The sequence below is a fragment of the Lepidochelys olivacea genome (assembly GCF_965140295.1).
Source record: "Lepidochelys olivacea isolate rLepOli2 genome assembly, chromosome: 1".
Taxonomy (NCBI): Eukaryota; Metazoa; Chordata; order Testudines; family Cheloniidae; genus Lepidochelys; species Lepidochelys olivacea.
In genome coordinates, this window is record NC_140411.1 from 242,307,890 (window position 1) to 242,326,627 (window position 18,738).

At 42.6% G+C, this 18,738-nt stretch overlaps 1 protein-coding gene across 3 annotated transcripts in view; it reads right to left on the reverse strand.

Moving 5' to 3' along the window:
* CACNA1C (calcium voltage-gated channel subunit alpha1 C) overlaps positions 1–18,738 on the reverse strand; it is a 633,467-nt gene that overhangs the window by 255,775 nt on the left and 358,954 nt on the right. For all 3 annotated transcript variants that reach the window (XM_084640503.1, XM_084640501.1, XM_084640502.1), the window contains exon 5: positions 9,513–9,652. In XM_084640503.1, the coding sequence (XP_084496629.1) occupies positions 9,513–9,652 (140 nt within the window). The remainder of the gene's footprint in view (positions 1–9,512; positions 9,653–18,738) is intronic.

Genomic DNA, 18,738 nt, shown 5'->3' on the forward strand with positions numbered 1-18,738 from the left:
ACCAGTGACATTGTATCCATACAAACAATGGGAAAGGTTATGCCAACTATGCACTGCCGGAGGAAAATATTTCTGAACAAAATGTGTGACCCTGACTGGTACTTATTATGAGATTAAACTTAATGCTTAATAAATGTATCCAACAAATAGAAAAAAAGTGGATTTCTCACATCCCTATGTAATGTACTGTATGTGTGCAGTGAGGACATTATAGCTTCTGCAGAAACCAGAATTTTTAATTTCCGGAGTCCTGTGCATTTAAAATCTCAGTTAATTAACACAGTGTTCTGCATTTAATTTCCTTGGCAATGGAAAAAAGAAAATACAAATAAAAATTTTGATTGTGCATTCAAATAACCCAATGTAGACATTTAGAATCAAAGAATTGCACTGAGTGTAATCAATGAAATAAATGCAGCTGTGTTTATTTCAATGGGTGGATGAGGGATAACAGAGGGGGTGACACAGACAGGGTAGGGATTACAGAAGGGGAGAGATTACTGCTGCATGTTAGGATAAGGAGAAGGGTAGATGCTTTGTGACATAGAAAGCACAGGTATAAATCCTCTGGGCCTCATCTGTAGGCCTCAGTAAGGTCAAATTTGCATTCCAGAATGGCACAAAGCTACTTTAAAGATGTTCTATATGGGCAGATAAGGATTCCCCCTGCACAGGGGAACACTGGTATAGCATAACATCACCCACCACTCCCTCCCTGCTTAGTATAGACAGTATATAAGGGTTTGAGAGGCAACAGCTAGAGGCAGAGCTTGAGCACACAGCACTATGTCTGATCCTCAGTTGGTGGAACAGCTGCCTGTGAACATAAATTAGAGCAGGCCTGAGGCTTCTCTAATTTAAAATAGGAGCTACATTGGCCTCTGGCTAACCTCAGGATTACTGGTGCAGAAAAGTGGTGTAACTCTACATCTACTCTCCCTCCCATCACCTGCAGCAATCCCAGTTCAGGTGCACCTCAGGGTTAAGCCCCGAATATAGTACCAGTACCTAACTCATTGCTCCAAAAGACATTTTGCATATGTCAGGTATGAAAGGAGCTGTAGAAACTCAAATTCCCTTCAGATAAGCAATGTAGGAGGGGACTTACCTAGAAACCAGACAAAAGAACAGAGCATTTGCTTATGTCGGGGCAAAATAATTGGTCTTCTCTTTGAGGGCCAACCTGTTGAGTTTCATGGTCCCCAGCTAGCCACTACTCTTGTTTTCCTAATGCCTAATGGCTGCTCTAATTTATGTTGGCACTGGCTGGGGATGGATGGAACACTAGGAGCTCTGGCTATACTTCTCCAAGGATCTGGCACTATTAGACAAATTCCTTAAAGAAAAGGAAAGTTATTCCCATTCTAGATATAGGATCACAGAAGTTATATCTGGAAAAAACAGATTAGATTCTAAACATGAGACAACATTTGCAAGCCCTCTTCTCTTTGTTCCCTCAAAAATCTTGCCATACTTAGCAAGCAAGTGCAATATACCTAACTGAGCATTCCACTTGAGCAGAATCCAGATACAGGAAAAAATCCAGTGCTGTAACCCCCTAAGATGCTTGCTGGTATGTCAACCCAGCATAAAGTACACAGCTGGGATTCAATTCTCTGCCCTGGAGTTTTTCAAAGGCATAAATTACTTTCCCCTTACACTGCAAATACTGTCTCTACCCTTAATCTTTATTAGAAGGCTCTGAGACTTTATAATCCCTCATATTTGTTGCAGCATGTGAGGAATGTGCTGTCATATGTAAAGAGTGCTGCAGACTGTCAAGCCGGCAGGACTAACATGACCACCCCTCACTGGTTTGAACAGTTTGGATGTAACAGCATATGGCAGATAAGGGACAGGATATCCATGTGACATAGCATAAGGGAATTTCAAAGAAAGGAATAAGGAGAAAAGTTTCGCAAGGAATACGGGGAGGGAGCATTGAAAGAGTAAGAAGACAATTGTAGGAAGTTGTGGGAAAGTGTAATAGCTAAGAGGAGGGCATCATAGGGAGTAATGGAAGATTACTGTAGTGACATGGGGCAACATTTTCAAAAGGGAGTGTCTAAAATTTGACACCTACATTCATATGTAAGTACCTCATCAAAAGTAGCCTGATTTTCAGAGGGGATGTGCTCCAACTGACTTCAGTGGGAGCAGCAGAGTGCTCAGCTTCTTTGAAAAACAGGCTGCTTTTCATTAGATACCTAAATATGGATGTGTGTGCCTAACTTTAGGCCTTCATGTTTGAAAATGGTGGCCACAGATAATTTACATTAAAAAGATATTTGGTGAGTTGACTAGACTGACAGCCTAGCAGAAACATACACTACCATGAAGAGGCTCCGATTTTGATTCCTGGGCTCATATTCTCTGTTTCCAGGCAATCATGGGCTGCGGTGTTATAAATGCAGCGGGTTGTGCGGGTTTTACTAAAAACAACGTTTGCAGTTCAGCTTTAAATTGTCTGATAAAATACCTACTGTATAACATCACTGAGGAGGGTATGCACCTCTTCCTTCACACACAAATCCCTATGGCTATTTGGGTACTCCACTGATTATCTTACTGATAATATGAACACAATGCACAACAGCAGCTAACTGAAGTATTTAAAATAGTGGCAGGTTTCAGAGTAGCAGCCATGTTAGTCTGTATCCGCAAAAAGAAAAAGGAGTACTTGTTAATCTCTAAGGTGCCACAAGTACTCCTTTTTTTAAAATAGGGGATTATTCTTAATGAAGTTTGGTGATCTACCTGGGATACTGTAGGGATATCCCTCAGGAAGCAGGTAAGAGAGGTGAAGGAGGAGGTGGGATAAAACTCATGCCTGGAATATTGGTATAGAGGGGTATAACTTGTTCAGGAAGGACAAAAAGAAAAGGAGTACTTGTGGCACCTTAGAGACTAACCAATTTATTTGAGCATGAGCTTTCGTGAGCTACAGCTCACGAAAGCTCATGCTCAAATAAATTGGTTAGTCTCTAAGGTGCCACAAGTACTCCTTTTCTTTTTGCGAATACAGACTAACACGGCTGTTACTCTGAAACCTGTCAGAAAGGACAGGCAGGGGAAAAAGGGAGGTGTTGCACTGTACATCAAGAATATATACTCTTGTTCTGATGTCTAGAAAGAGGTGAAAGGCAGACCAGTCGTAAATCTCTGGGGCCTGGTCTACACTAGGTGGGGGGGATCAATTTAAGTTACACAACTTCAGCTCCATGAATAAAGTAGCTGAAGTTGACGTACTTAGATCTACTTAATGTGGTGTCTTCACTGCTGTAAGTCGACTGCTGATGCTCCCCCATCGATTCCACCTGCACCTGTCGCTCTGGTGGAGTCCCAGAGTTGAGGGGACAGCACTCGGCAGTTGATTTATCCCATCTTCACTAGATGCGATAAATCGACCCCTGCTGGATCGATCGCTCCGGAGGCAAGTGTAGACATGCCCTGATGAATCGGGGAAAATAGGGGTAACGTCTTGACAGGGGATTACTATACACCACCAAATCAGGAGGAGGAAGTGGATGATGCATTTCTAGGACATATAACAGAAATATCCAGAACACAAGTTCTGGTAGTATTGGGAGATTTTAACTGACCAGACGTCTGCTGGAAAAGTATTATGACAAAACACAAAATTGCCAGTAAGTTCCTGGAATGTGTTGAGGGCAACTTCTTGAAGAGAAAGTAACAAGGGTGGGGCAGTCATTTCAGACTTGATTCTGACTAATAGGGAGGAAGTGGTTGCAAATCTGGAAACAGAAGACAATTTGGGTGAAAATGATCATGAAATGACAGTTTTCATGATTCTAAGGAAAGGAAGGCAAGAGAGCTGCAGAATAAGGACAATGGACTTCCCAAAAGCAAACTTTTAACAAACTCAGAGAACTGATAGGTAGGGTCCCCTAGGAAGAAAACCTAAGGGAAAAAGGAGTTCAGGAGACCTGGCAAAGACAGACTATATTTAAGGCACAACAAGAGCAAACTGTCCCAATGCAAGGGAAAGATAGTTAGAAAAGTAAGAGGCCAATATGGCTGCAACAGGGGCTCTTTAATGACCTGAAAATCAAAAAGGAATACTACAAAATGTGGAAACATAGACTAATTACTAAGGATGAGTACAGACGAATAATGCAAGTAAATAGGGACAAAATCAGAAAGGCTAAGGCACAAAATGAGTTACACCTGTCAAGAGACATGAAAGGCAACAAAAAAAGGGTTTATAAATACATTAGGAGCAAGAGGAAGATGAAGGAAAGTGTAGGTTCACTACTTAGTGGGAAAGGAGAGCTAAGAACTGGTGACATCAAGAAGGTTAAGGTGTTTAAATGCCTATTTTGCTTCAAAGAGTCCTGTGGCACCTTATAGACTAACAGATGTATTGGAGCATAAGCTTTCGTGGGTGAATACCCATTTCGTCGGATGCATGTAGTGGAAATTTCCAGAGGCAGGTATAAACATGTAAGCAAGAATCAGGCTAGGGATAACAAGGTTATTTCCATCAGGAAGGATGAGGCCCTCTTCTAGCCGTTGAGGTGTGAACACCAAGGGAGGAGAAACTGCTTTTGTCGTTGGCTAGCCAGGCACAGTCTTTGTTTAATCCTGAGCTGATGGTGTCAAATTTGCAAATGAACTGAAGCTCAGCAGTTTCTCTTTAAAGTCTGGTCCTGAAGTTTTTTTGCTGCAGGATGGCTACCTTTAAATCTGCTATTGTGTGTCCAGGGAGGTTGAAGTGTTCTCCCTCGGGTTTTTGTATATTGCCATTCCTAATATCTGATTTGTGTCCATTTATCCTTTTACATAGGAACTGTCCAGTTTGGCTGCTGTACATAGCAGAGGGGCATTGCTGGCATATGATGGTGTATATTACGTTGGTGGACGTGCAGGTGAATGAACTGGTGATGGTGTGGCTGATCTGGTTAGGTCCTGTGATGGTGTCACTGGTATAGATATGTGGGCAGAGTTGGCATCGAGGTTTGTTGCATGGACTGGTTCCTGAGTTAGAGTTACTTTGGTGCGGTGTTTAGTTGCTGGTGAGAATATGCTTCAGGTTGGTGGGATGTCTGTGGGCGAGGACTGGCCTGCCTCCCAAGCAGTTTCTCCTCCCTTGGTGTTCACACCTCAACTGCTAGAAGAGGGCCTCATCCTTCCTGATTGAGCTAACCTTGTTATCCCTAGCCTGACTCTTGCTTGCATATTTATATCTGCCTCTGGAAATTTCCACTACATGCATCCGATGAAGTGGGTATTCACCCACGAAAACTTATGCTCCAATACGTCTGTTAGTCTATAAGGTGCCACAGGACTCTTTGCTGCTTTTACAGATCCAGACTAACATGGCTACCCCTCTGATATTTTGCTTTAGTGATTACTAAAAAAGGTAACTGTAATCAGATGCTTAATTAATATTAACAACAAAGGGGAAGGAACACAAGTCAGATTAGGGAAAGAACAGGGGAAATAATACTTAGATAAATTAGATATATTCAAGTCAGCAGGGCCTGACTACATTCATTCTAGGGTACTTAAGGAACTAGCTGAAGCAATCTTGGAACCATTAACAATTATCTTCAAGAACTCATGGGAGATGGCTGAGGTCCCGGAGGATTACAGAAGGGCAAATAAAGTACCTATATTTAAAAGGGGGCACTAAGAGGACCTGGGCAATTATAGACCAGTCAGCCTAACTTCAATATCTGAAAGGTACTGGAACAAATTATTAAACAATCAATTTCTAAGTCCTAGAGGATCATAGGGCAATAAGTAATAGCCAACATGGATTTGTCAAGAATAAATCATGCCAGAACAACCCAATTTCCCTTTTTGGCAGGGTTACTGGCCTAGTGGAGGGGGGACGCAGTAGACATGAAATATCTTGATTTCAGTAAGGCTTTTGACATAGTCCCACATGACAGTCTCATAAAAAACTAAGGAAATGTGGTCTAGACGAAATTACTATAAGGTAGGTGCAAAACTGGTTGAAAGACTGTACTGCAAGAGTAGTTTTCAATGGTTTGCTGTCAAACTTGGGGAATGCATCTGTCCTGGGTTCAGTACTATTAATTATTTTCATTAATGACTTGGATAATGGAGCAGAGAGTATGCTTTTAAAATTTCTGGATGACACCAAACCGGAGGGGTTGCCAGCACTTTGGAGGACAGGATTAGAATTTAAAACCACCTTGACAAATTGGAGAATTGGTCTGTAATCAACCAGATGAAACTCAGTAAAGACAAGTGCAAAATACTATATTTAGGATGGCAAAATCAAACACACAAAATGGGAATAACTGGCTCGGCAGCAGTACTGCAGAAAAGGATCTGGGGGTTCTAGTGGATAACTTTAATATAAGTCAACAATGTGAAGGAATTGTGAAAAGGCTAATATTCTGGGGTGTATTAACGGGAGTGTTGTATGTAAGATATGGAAGGTTATTGTCCTGCTCTACTCAGCAATAGTGAGGCCTTACGTGGAGTATTGTTCTGGGAGTCACACTTTAAGAAAGATATGGACAAATTGGATAGAGTCCAGAGGAGAGCTACAAAAATTATAGAAGGTTTAGAAAACGTGACCTATGAGGAAAGGATAAAAAAAAATAGGCATGTTTAGTCTTGACAAAAGAACACTGAGAAGACTGAGTGGGGACCTGACAGCAATCTTCAAATACGTTATAAAGAGAATTTTGATCACTTGTTCTTCATGTCCACTGAAGGTTGGAAAAGAATTAAGCAGCTCAATCTACAGCATGGGAGATTTAGGCTAGATATTAGAAAAAAGAGTCTAACTATAATGATAGTTAAGTACTGAAATAGGTTGCCATGAGAGCTGCGGAATCCCTGTCATTGTTGATTTTTAAGAACAGATTGGACAAAGACTTGTCAGGGATTATCTAGGTTTACCTGATCCTGCCTCAGCACAGGTAGTTGTACTACATGACCTCACAATATCTCTTCCAACCCTACATTTCTATGATTCTACATTGGATAGGCCACAAATAGGGGATAGATTTATGTGAATAGGAAGGTGTGACAGATGTGACAATTTCCTGCAATATTTTTGGGAGCTCTTATTGTATTAAGTTTATGTATCATCATGGGCCAGGGACTGTATGCAATTCCATGGGGGAGGGTGACCGCAGCTCCTCCAAGAATTAAGAACAGTGGGAGATATGACCAGATATTATCAACCTGTCACATCCTGAAAAAACCCCTATGGAATAAAGATAAACTTGCATACCCGGTTAGAAGGGAGAGAGAGAGACATGTCTCCACCTATGAGAGGCAACAGCTGTGAAGCTGAAAACCAAGAGTGGGTGCCCTTGCTGTACCACAGAGGGGAAATACAGGTGCAATTTTCCTGAACAGTGACAAAGGACAATTAGGCAAATTCACTCAGGCTGTAACACCTCCAGAAAAAAGTACCACTGCCTGGAGAGGTTCATACATACTAGCTCAAACTGGAGTCTCCAGAGACTGACAAGACTGGACTCTCAAGCATGGACTACAACTGCAAATCTTACAAGACGAAGGACCTCCCACAGTCCCTCCCAAGTCAAAACAACAATTCCCATCCCTATTGCTCCCATCCTCTGTCAGCCCCCAACACCTCTGCCAATCAGCCAGCCAGTTTACCAATGTCCCCGTTGATCTGCTTGTTTAGGGTTGTAAGCTAAGTAAGCAGTCACATTTTGTATTAACTAAAGTTTCCGAGAGGTCTTCAAGGATGGCTGGATATAAAAAAACATTGCAGTAATCCTACCCAGCGGTGGCTAAGGCACTGATAACTGTTGTGAGGTACACATCTGAGAGGAGAGGCGCAACCTTCTTCACTGAGCACATATTAAAAAAAGCACTCCTGGCTACTGCTTCTATCTGGGTATTCAAAATCTGTGGCGGAGCTGGCAGGACTACTAGATTGCCAACTTTATTAAGAAGAGCTCTGTGGAGCTCGAACGCTAAATTGGTCCAATAAAAGATATTACCTTCATCCACCTTGTCTCTCTAATATCCTGGGACCAACATGGCTACAACAACACTGCACACAACTTTGTTAACAAAAGATGGGCCTGCCCCCGTAGTCCAGGGGGCAGATACCATCTCTCCCTTCTCTTGCAGGAGGCCCCGCTTTGGTCCTTCATCTCCTCAGTGTACAGAAATGCTATTCAACCATCCTTCCCACCCTACAATGGCCATTACAGCAGTCACATCTGCGTGCATGAGCAAGGACCTTCCGCAGTGTTGCCAACTCTTGCAATATTTATTGTTTTTTTTAAAGCCCTAGCTCCTGGAGCTAAGAATCTTAACTTTCATTTGAAAAGTAAGTTTCTAGCCATCATAGTTGACCAGAAAAGCCTGAAAATATGACCCCCCACTGTAACTAACCTAAGGGCTCAGAAACCAAGTCAAGTGAAAAGAACCCAAGTTTTATTTATTTAATTTCATTATTTTTAAGACAATCTAATGATATTTGGAGGGCCCAGCTCATGATTTTTGAATGACTGAGGTTGGCAATACTGAAATAAGCCCTCAACCTAGAAGTCTCCCCAAATAAAAGTATAGAAAGCCCCCTCTCCACAACCATTCTAGAGCAAATGACCCAACCCCAAAAGTCTACTCCTTACATTATCCCCCCCCCATTTCTGCCAACTAGATCAATCACCCCTATGGAACTGGATGGGCTCCTTCACCCTATCCCCCTACCCAAAAGACCAATCACTGGTTCATTCTCAAACAGAACTCTTGACTCAAAAGGTATAGCCCTGCCACACAACAATGCTCAAATGCCATTTCCACAATGGGACAAGTCAGCTTGTGGTCAGTCAAAACTTCCCTGGCAGTATGACAGAAGAAACTGGATGATCAGAAATTGCCTGGAGGCTTCCTCAGAGTCATCAACATTATTTAAATTAATATGATTCTCACTGAAATCATGATTATTTATTGTCCCACAGACAGTTTGTTCTGAATTACTCTGAACACTCTTGATCAGAGCAGCAGGTGGTGGACAGGTAGGAAGAATGGAGTTTTTATGAAACAGCCTCCCCATGAACAAGAGTGTTTATTCACTGTTTCATTAGGTCAGCCATTTGCAAGACTAATACAGTGACGTCAAAGCCAGAATCCCAGTTGTTTGATTCATTTGATTTATATTAGATTCATTATAGAGATTACAACTTCATTTACTTTTGTTTTAAATTGATTTGCAATTTCCACTATTTATAGAGGTTGCTTGATCATACACTGCAGACTTTATGCAACTGTGTAATAAATCTCTCTTTCACCCACACTCCCTCCTGCCCACCTACCCTCTCAGGTTTGACTCTTCCATCTTTTAATTTAATGTCATACTGACCACGTAGCCACATTAACATAAAACAGTCTCTCTCTTCCCAGTCCCCAAAACATCTGCTTCACATTACATCTTTCCACAGAAAAATAATTCCTGCCTCTGTGTTTATCCCACCACCCCAAAAAAAAAGTTTTAAAATGGGAAAATGATTGTTACTTACTAGGAACTCCAGATACCAGTCGTAAGGGGCGTAACACTCGGAAAGCCCGCAGTGCTTTAACATCAAATCCGGCACCTTTCCCTCCTATTGAATTCGCCCCATCTGCTTTGGTTGCTTGTTCTAAAATTGCACTAAAAAGCCTGCAAAAAGGAAAGAGGAAACAAGCTGTAGGCAGACAGCAAGGAGGCTTAGGCTAAACAGAAAATTAATTAACATCATAATACCATTGAAACTACCTCATATTGCACAAACCCACCAGCTGTATCACTTATCTGACTTGATAGTCATATGTAATGGGGGAGAAAGAGACATTTCCCCTATACAATATCCTGTAGTCTTAGAATGGGAACTGAGATGTAAGGCAAGAGACATAAGTTCGAATATCAGTTCTTCCTTTGACTGCTATTAATACTTCTGTGCAGTCTGCGACCTTTATTAACTGATGCTCTACTGCAGAAGGGCAATTATTCAACCATTTCAGGGCCAGTGGAACCAGGGGTGGGGGAGGGGGCTAGCATCTCTACAATGGAAAAAGCGTGTGCGGGTCTGTGTTTCTGCCTACCCACCAATATCTGGAAGTGGACTCTGCTGCATTCACATAGAGGAAGATATGAGAGCAGGATCTGGAGGAGAGGCTGTAGCAGCTGCCAAGGCCACAAGATCAAGCTGACTCATGAGGACCAGGTAGGACTCCCCAGCCCAGCCAGGTCCCACCTTCCCGCCACTGCAGGTCCCGGCAGAGACAGCCAGTCCCAAGGAAGGGCAGGAGTGTGTGCACCAGCCATCAGTGTGAGGTGGGGGATGGGACAGGGTATCAGCACCTGGATGGGAGGCAATGGCGCACAGGGTGCCAGCTGCCAAGGAGGTGAGGGGAATACAGGGCACTAGGCACTACCCACAGGAACGGCAATAGGAACTACTAGGACATAACTTCCCAGCCTGGAGCCAGCTGCCCCCTCGAGTCTTTGTAACTTGCTGCCTCTTCTATCCATCTGGTCCCCCATTCATAGGGAGTTCAGTCCCCCAATCTATTTTACATCCAACTCAGGTTCCACAAGGTCACTGCAGGTGAAACTGGCAATAGAACTCAGGTCTCATTTACTGCCTTTCAGAAGAACCATGTCATATTACGTGCTTGTGTAATCCATGTTAACAAAGTGTGGCTCTTTGACCCCCTCTAAGGTTAGATCACATGCAGAAGTTTATGAGGCAGATAAAGATATGCTTTTAGATCCAGAGATTCGTTTCAAACCTTCATGAGGACCAAACAGCAGCATTCATTACATTTGGCAATGCTGTTTCCATTCACATTCTATTTCCAGAGCTAGGAATAGAAGCTATGAATCCTAAAATATTCCAGTGCTATTTCAACAATAGTTGTGTAACCCATGGCAAAGTATGCATCATGGCTCACTCTATGGGCTGGTCCTAATAGAAGATAACAGCATATTTCCCTACCAGTTACAAGTGTAGATGAAATGGAAGAGGTCTGTGATCTGAAAATCCTGGTTTCAAACCCTAATGGTGGCTTAAAGGGGGTAAAAGTATAGGTGTAAGTTAGTGTGAAGACTCTGGAAAAATGCAATTGTTGACATGATGTCATGTCATATTACAAAACATTTTATTAAGAGGTAAATTTGGATTCTCATACTTGTTTTATTATGATATTTTTAGTGGTTTACTTGGGTTAATAGGAGCTGTCCCTTTAAAAACAGGGTGGGGCATTTAATTATAGTGTGTGTTTGAAGAAAGCAGAGCAGTGTGTGGGAGATGTTATTCATGTGTGTAGAAAGTGGAAGACCCAGCCTGTGAAAGGTCAGAACTTGATTTAATACACTTATCTTTCAACAAAGTAAACTTCATTCTTGAGGTGCAACATTAGCATTTATTCGGAGAGTGGATGTCTGAGGGAATTACTAAGGAGCCACAAAGCCTTTCACCTAGAGGGCAACACTCTGAATCCAGTTCAACTCAGTAGATATTAAAGAAGTTGTTCCCATCCAATGGTGCTGCTATATCAGGTAAGTTCGGTGGGTGCCAGTTCCAGTTACGATGCCACAAACTCATCATCATGCTTTGAACTAACTGGCAGACTCCGCAAAGAGGCCAAAAACTGCGTGGGCCAGTGAGAATGAAATAGCCCTGTTACCTCTAGAGAAAATCCCCACAGTTCAGGGTTGAGGCATGCTGGCAGGGCCATGTGTGCGGGAAGCTTGACCGGTAGATAAAAAGAAGGGTACATTCATTACAGCACTCAGGCCAGTACCTTTCACCAGCACTAATTTTCTTAAGCTGAAGTTGCTGGTTATATACATGTTAGTTGCAAATGTCCCAGCTGGAGCTACACAGAACCTGGCAGCTATGATGGGGGAGCTAGTTGACTCAATTCAAAGTCATAATTTAAAGTATTGCTGAAAAATTAACAACCACGTAGTGAGTGTGAGAGGAGGATGTTGCAAATTAATGAACAAGACCAAGACAACCTCTTGAAAAAACCTACAGTAGATACTGCAGAAGGTGGGGTGGTTGATTCAGTAGTTCCTGACATTCCCTTTCAGTAGGTGAACCAGCTGAAACAGTGCCCCAGCATGATGTGGGAGAGCACTATGCTGATGGAGGCATTTTCAAATGAGATGTAAAAGCAAGGTTCTACCCCCTTGTGGTTACTGAAGATCCCATAGCACCACTCCAAAGAGTATGAGAATCAACCCTATTTCATCTCAGATAAGCACATTCTGCAACCTAACTTCCCCTTCCAACTGGATGCAATATTTTCCACCACCTATTTTAAACTGTTGTGTAGTGTTCTTGAGCATTGATAAATGATTTCTGAATCTCTGCCTTGGAGTCACTACATCTAGTTTTGGTTCATTTCTTAAAAGATTAACTACAAAGTAAATAAAAGACTAATTGTTGACTTCTGCTTCTTCTCAATGGATGTATGAAGACATCCTTGTAGTTTTCTTTTTTTTCCCCCCAATATTTTTCCAGCTTCCTTTTTTACGTCTGACCCGTAAGGTATTCTCTTTGCCAAAGACCCTTAGCCAGATCTTTGGAGGACCTCAACAGTGGCAATGACAAGGCTGCTACCTGTACTACAGCTCTTTATTCCCCTGTTTTTGTGGATGGGATGCTGATTCTTATAGTCTAAGACAGTGGCTTTTAACCTGGGGTGCACACACCCCCTAGGGGTGCGAGATGACCTTTCTGGGGGTGTGAGACATGCCAGATTTTTTTAGAAAGTAAATCATCAAAAACACAAATTAAGTGCAGGCACGTCAGTAGAACTCCTTTGTTTAATCAAACCTATGTATTTAACAACATACATTTTTTAACGATTACTGTAATATACAAACAAAAATATATCTAGGTTTAAAGAACTGACCTACTTCAACAATTTTTGATAAGGGGTGCGAGAACATATTTTAAGAACCAAAGGGGTGCAGGCTGCAGTAAAGGTTAAGAAACACTGGTCTAAGAGAAGATCTTGTCAAGGGGCTCTTGCAAACAGAGGGAACTGAGGATCTGATATTTCCAATGCAAATAAGAAGGAGAGAAACACCTTTGAGAGAGAGTCTTTATAGAGCATAAAGAAAAAGTAAAGGCCAAAAGGTTTTTTGTTTTTGGCTTTACGGTTCACCTTTAAATATGGCTATTTTTTAACTCCAGGAAGGGTTTGTAAATGTGGAAGTGCTTGAGTCTGCCCTTTAGAAAATTCCCCACAGGCCTAAGGAAAGGCTCATTTCTACACCTAAGTTTTTGAATCTGTTCAGATTTTCAGACCCCTTGCAAATACCTTCAGTGCACAGTCTAAATAAAGTTGTTCTCTAAATTAAGATACCTTTCTCTTTGTAGAAACTGTGGGTCCTCAGAAAATATTGCTCTTAGGAAATGTATTACATGCTGTCTGGAAAGAAGAATATTCTTGTAACACAAGACTTTCAAGTCATTTTTGTCAGGAAAGGAAATTTCCTTCTAAGTCATGATGAATTCCAAGGACAACACTCGCATCAGAAAACCCTTTATTTTCCAAAAGGAGAAAAAAAAATCAAAGGAACTAGGAAACAATTTAACTAATGATTAGCAGTTGTGGGATATGCTTCATTAGACAGCTTGAGTGTGTGTTCTTTGTTCTTAACTAGCAATGTTCTAAAACACAGAACTTTATGATTGACACCTACGCAAAGAGATTTTTCTTCAAAGCAATATTTAATGGCTCTGCCACAGAAAGGTCATAGGCTATTTGAGAATAAGCTAGATCAAGCTTTAAAGGACTTAGCTGCTCAGAAAGCCTACCAAACTGGAGAGATAGCTCAGTGGTTTGAGCATTGGCCTGCTAAACCCAGGATTGTGAGTTCAATCCTTGAGGGGGCCATTTAGGGATTGGGGGCAAAAATTGAGGATTGGCCCTGCTTTGAGCAGGGGGTTGGACAAGATGATCTCCTGAGGTCCCTTCCAACCCTGATATTCTATGATGGCACTAGTCTATGATGGCAAGACAGATAAGTTGTTACAAGCCTATAAATTGAAAGTGCATCCTTTCTTCAGAAGGCATTCCCTTAAGTCTAGATATAGTCCTTGCTTTTAATGCTCTTCTCCTTTCCTGACATGGATTCATCTGACCATCGTAGAACTACACATTCAAAGTGAAGTCACATATCTTCAGGCGGCAGATGACCCAACTTTTGAAGACAGGGAGATAATTGGTACTATAAAGTGTAGCAGATAATGGGTACTATAAAGAATTCATGTAGGCTGCTTTCTAGAATGTTCATTCCCTATCTCCTTGTCTACCTGAAAATAATGAACAATATCAAAATAGTTTCTCCTTAATAGATCTTCCAGCTGCATGCACTGATGTGGTGGAAAAACATGGGAGTTAAGGTAGACTGAGGATCTAGACATTGTCCTTGGTTGTGCTCCCTTTTGCCACAATAACACCTGAATTATTCTTTGTATGTAAGATTTTTCCATTTCCCATCCAGCCCTACTCTTTTTTCTATAGTGAGAACCATCAACATTTAAAGAAGAAGAAGATTCCAATGGCAGAATGAGTGCAAGATGACAGCTGTGATGAAAAAGTCTTTAAAATTTTAATGCTTTACGTCAGTGGTTCTCAAACTATGGAGGCACGGGAATGTGTCAAGGGAGGTGCAAGCTGGGGGCTTTTTTTTGCAGCGGGGGGGGGGGAGCGGGCAGGAAGAGCTCTGGCTGTCAGCCCTGGGTGTTTGGGGCTCATGCAGAAGAGCTGTGCACATCTGGGAGGCAGGGAAAAGGGGACAGCCAGAGCACCCTGGGGCTGACAGCTGGAGCCCAGCCACCTGGGCTTGGGCTCTCCTCCTGCACCTTCCCTCTATCCCTCACCAGAGGCAGCCCAGGCTCAGGCTCTTCTCCCGCCCCCCCTCGGTCCCATCCCCCAATCCCCATCTGTCAGCCCCGGGATGCAGCAGCAGTACAGAAGTAAGGGTGGCAATGGAGCTAAATCTGCTGTGAAAAGTGATATTGACAAATATCACTCTTCACATTGCCACCCTTACTTCTGTGCTGCTGCTGGTGCAGCGCGGCCTTCAGAGCGGGGCACCCAGCCAGCAGACGCTGTTGCTCTTCGCTCTGCCTTCAGAGTGGGGTGGTGGCTTATGTACTTGTGGTGGTGTGGGGCATAAACAACTAAAGACACAAAGGAGGGGGGGCAATCAAATAAGATTGAGAACTACTGGTTTAGGTTACACTTTCTGAATATTACCAGGAAAGCACCTTCCTCTTTTGCCATCCCATGAACCTCTATGATCTTCTCTGGCCTCTGTTACAATACTACAACTATGTCCTTATCAGTCTGCCCCAAGAGAACAGTTGCCACGGGAAGGCAAGTTTTTCTTTATTCCCTGGAGAACAGTAACACTCAGAGGCCTCCAAATGCAAAGCAAGAAGCAGTTCCAGCCCACAAAGTCACAGGAGCATCCTTGAGCTGCATCCTTCTAAATTACCCAGGTCTTTAGTTTTAGCAACTGATATTAGTCAAGAGTTTAGGATAATACATTTCCTGGTTTTGTCTTGCTTAAGGAACATAAAAAGTTAATGAGCCCCAGACTCTGCCATTTCAGGTTAGGTTAAGTCAAAAGAGGTCAGTGGTCTACTTGCTTTCACTATTATGAAGAGGAGGATGTGGGAGATTTCTAACGAGTGCAGCAGTCTAAGGAAAATCATAAGCCTTTTTTTGTATTTTGTTTGCCTCCATTTTTGTTTGGCCTCTTCTGTGGTATTATGAAGTAGAACCCATGTATTCAGGACAGAGGTGGTAATAGCTGGGAAAGGAAATTTAGGTTTGCTACCTCTAAACTGGGTTTCTGAGCATCATATCCATCAGTCTAGAAGCCCTACTGAGCATGGCTAGGATTAGCATCACATTTTTTTAGTTAGTGTCTCATTCTCTTCTGAAGTCTCATTAATGAGCCTGTGCTCAATGTTAAGGAAGCCTGGGCTGAGTTGGGAACACAGTAGACAGCATGTATTGCCACTGTCAGGTGAATGCTTCCTCTTGTTTTCCAGCCACTGCTTCAGGCTGGCACTGGAATCACTTCCAGCAGCACTGGCTGGCTCCCCTCAGATGGAAGAAAATGGTACGTCAATAAGGGGTCTTTGCAGGAAGCAGAATAAAAAAGAAAATGGAGAAATTTGGAAAACTTCCTGCCGCTCCAATAAAAATCAATTCAAGTTTAAATATGGTGTAACTGCAGCCTGGGTTTACACTGCAATTTTCAGACAAACAGTAGGGAGCAAGCAGGGGAGAACAGGGGCAAACAGCATTGCCTCTCAGAATTTGCTGATAAGTAGGGTCTGCTAGGAGAGGAAGCAGCACACCACACTATGGCATGGTCCTGTATGAGCCTGTCTAAATAGATAAACATCAGAGAAACCCATCTAGCCTTGAAGTGGAATCTGCTGCTTGCAATTGTTACTCTTTAACTGGGACCTAGGAATCTTTGCCATATTTATACATGTGTAATCTTTCCCCTGTTGCAGTTGCTGTCAGATTGTTTCCTCCAGCTACAGAGTAAGTGTTGCTGAACATGAGAGCAGACAGAATAGCACAGTGGAGAGCTGCTGTTTTTGTCACTGGCAAGGGAATTAATTTCAGCCTGAATATCATCTTGCTGATTAACAGGCCTAATAGGAAAACTCAAGTTAAACTGCATGTAATGCTGATCTAGCATTTCTGGAACCCTGTTCTTTTACATCGCAATAGGAAGGGGGTAAAATATTTGTCCTCTTTTTAAAAGTCTCCATAAACACCCACATAAAATGAAAACCATCATGTTCATAATTAAGCAGCAGTCCCTAGTCAGGTGACTGAGTGCTACATGAGTATACGTTGCAGAATCAGACTTATCTTGGGAAACCAGTTAATTCCTGGGTGGATGTCACTAATTTCCTGTGGGATTTTTTTACTCCTTTGGGGGTGCGGAGATGAGAGCACCAAAATAGCAGGGCGAAGAGTCTAGGCAGGACGTTGGGCTGTTTTGGGACTAAAAATAGATTCCAACTTGTCCCACCTCCTCCTAGATGGGAACTCCTCCCCCCACTTCCACCTGTCATTCTGGAAACAGCAGGGATCAAGTAGCGCAGCAGCGGCAAAGGTGAATGGTTAGGAGTTTTATAGCTTTCAGTTCCTCCATACAAGTAGACAAGTGGCCAGATGGTCAATGGATTTGGGCATCAAGCATAAGATGCTTTGGCTGCTAAAACTGCCCTTTTTTGGTACTCAGTGTGGGAATGGAGGTAAGGATTTCTATTGGAAAGGGAAGGACAGGGGAGGGCCTGGATGCTGGTGGGGCATGGAACTCACTCTGGAGATGAGGCTGGGATAGGAAGGGAAGATGCATTCAGGAGAAGAAGACCCAGCCTCATTGCCTTAAGGGTTAGTTCATCCCACCTTACACTTCCTTCATCTAACTACCATTCAAACAGCTTGTCATGTTGCTTCCCAAGTTTCTAACTCTTAACTAATTCAACCCAATTTAATGCATCATTTTCCCTACATTAAACCTTTCACCTCATCCCATGACTTTTTCCGCTCTCAGTAGTGAGGCAGAGATACCTACTGGAGACCTGCCTACAAGTGTTGCAGATATTGCTCCACTCTTGTACTTCTAATCCCTAGAAAAATTAAGAATTTAATTGCATATGGAGGCCCAGGAACTTCTCTGGGAAGAGGGTCAGGAAGCAGAAGCATGGCCACTCAGAAAAAGTATATAGAAGTTGAACAGTGTCCATGCTGTCCCCTTTCCTAAAGCTGACAACTCATCTCAGCTTCAGCAGCATTGCACAACTCACTGTGAGGTATCCAAAAAGGAAGAGCTTGCTGCCTGGCTGCTTTTCTCCAGGGCTTCACAATTCCTCTGGCTTCTCAGAGGTTCTGTTTTAGGAGGCTATAAGGGGATGATGAAGCTCAATTCCAAACTCACACACTCTTTTTAGAGGCTACTCATGTCTCAGAGACATGCTGATACCACATGGAAAACTTTGAAAAACAGTCTATTAGAGAAAATGTGGGCCATACAACACATTCTCTGTATTTCTATTCGCTGCTTTTGTTTCAGGCTTTTTAAATAATTGGTAGGGCCATTTTAATCAAAATAAGCTCCTCATTCCTGAAAATGTCGCTCTCTGCCTGACCCTCACAGTGGTCAGGCCCAATAATGGACCAATGTGGGACATCTTTTAACATTTTATTTTCTGAAATATTTGTTGGACCTTAAGCTCTGGGGTTCACCCATTGTTACAAATAACAAGTTACAAGTACATCCCATGAACTATTCCCCCCACATTCATGGAGCTGTCACGGGTTAATTTATCTGATTGTCTTCTATAAGGATTACACTGAGGAGTCTGAGACCCTGCTGTACATTGCCCAGTAGTCTTGTGTTGCTTTCTCTTTTTTCCTCCACAGGTGTTAAAAAGTGGTTTACTTTCCACGCTTTAGAAATGGGTAAAGTCCCGGAACGGGGTCTAAAGAGCTGGAGGTACGCAATACCAGAAAAACCATGCCAAGATTAAACATTGTGGGCCAGATCTTCAGCTGGTGTAAATCAGCGCTATTCCACTGAAGTCAACACAGCAACGCCAGTTGTACCAGCGGAGGATCTGACTCTGAATTCAGTACATTCTCTCTATGTTTGGTAAAGGAAGGGAGCCTGCAGGTGGGATGAGTTGGGGAGATGGGTGGTGG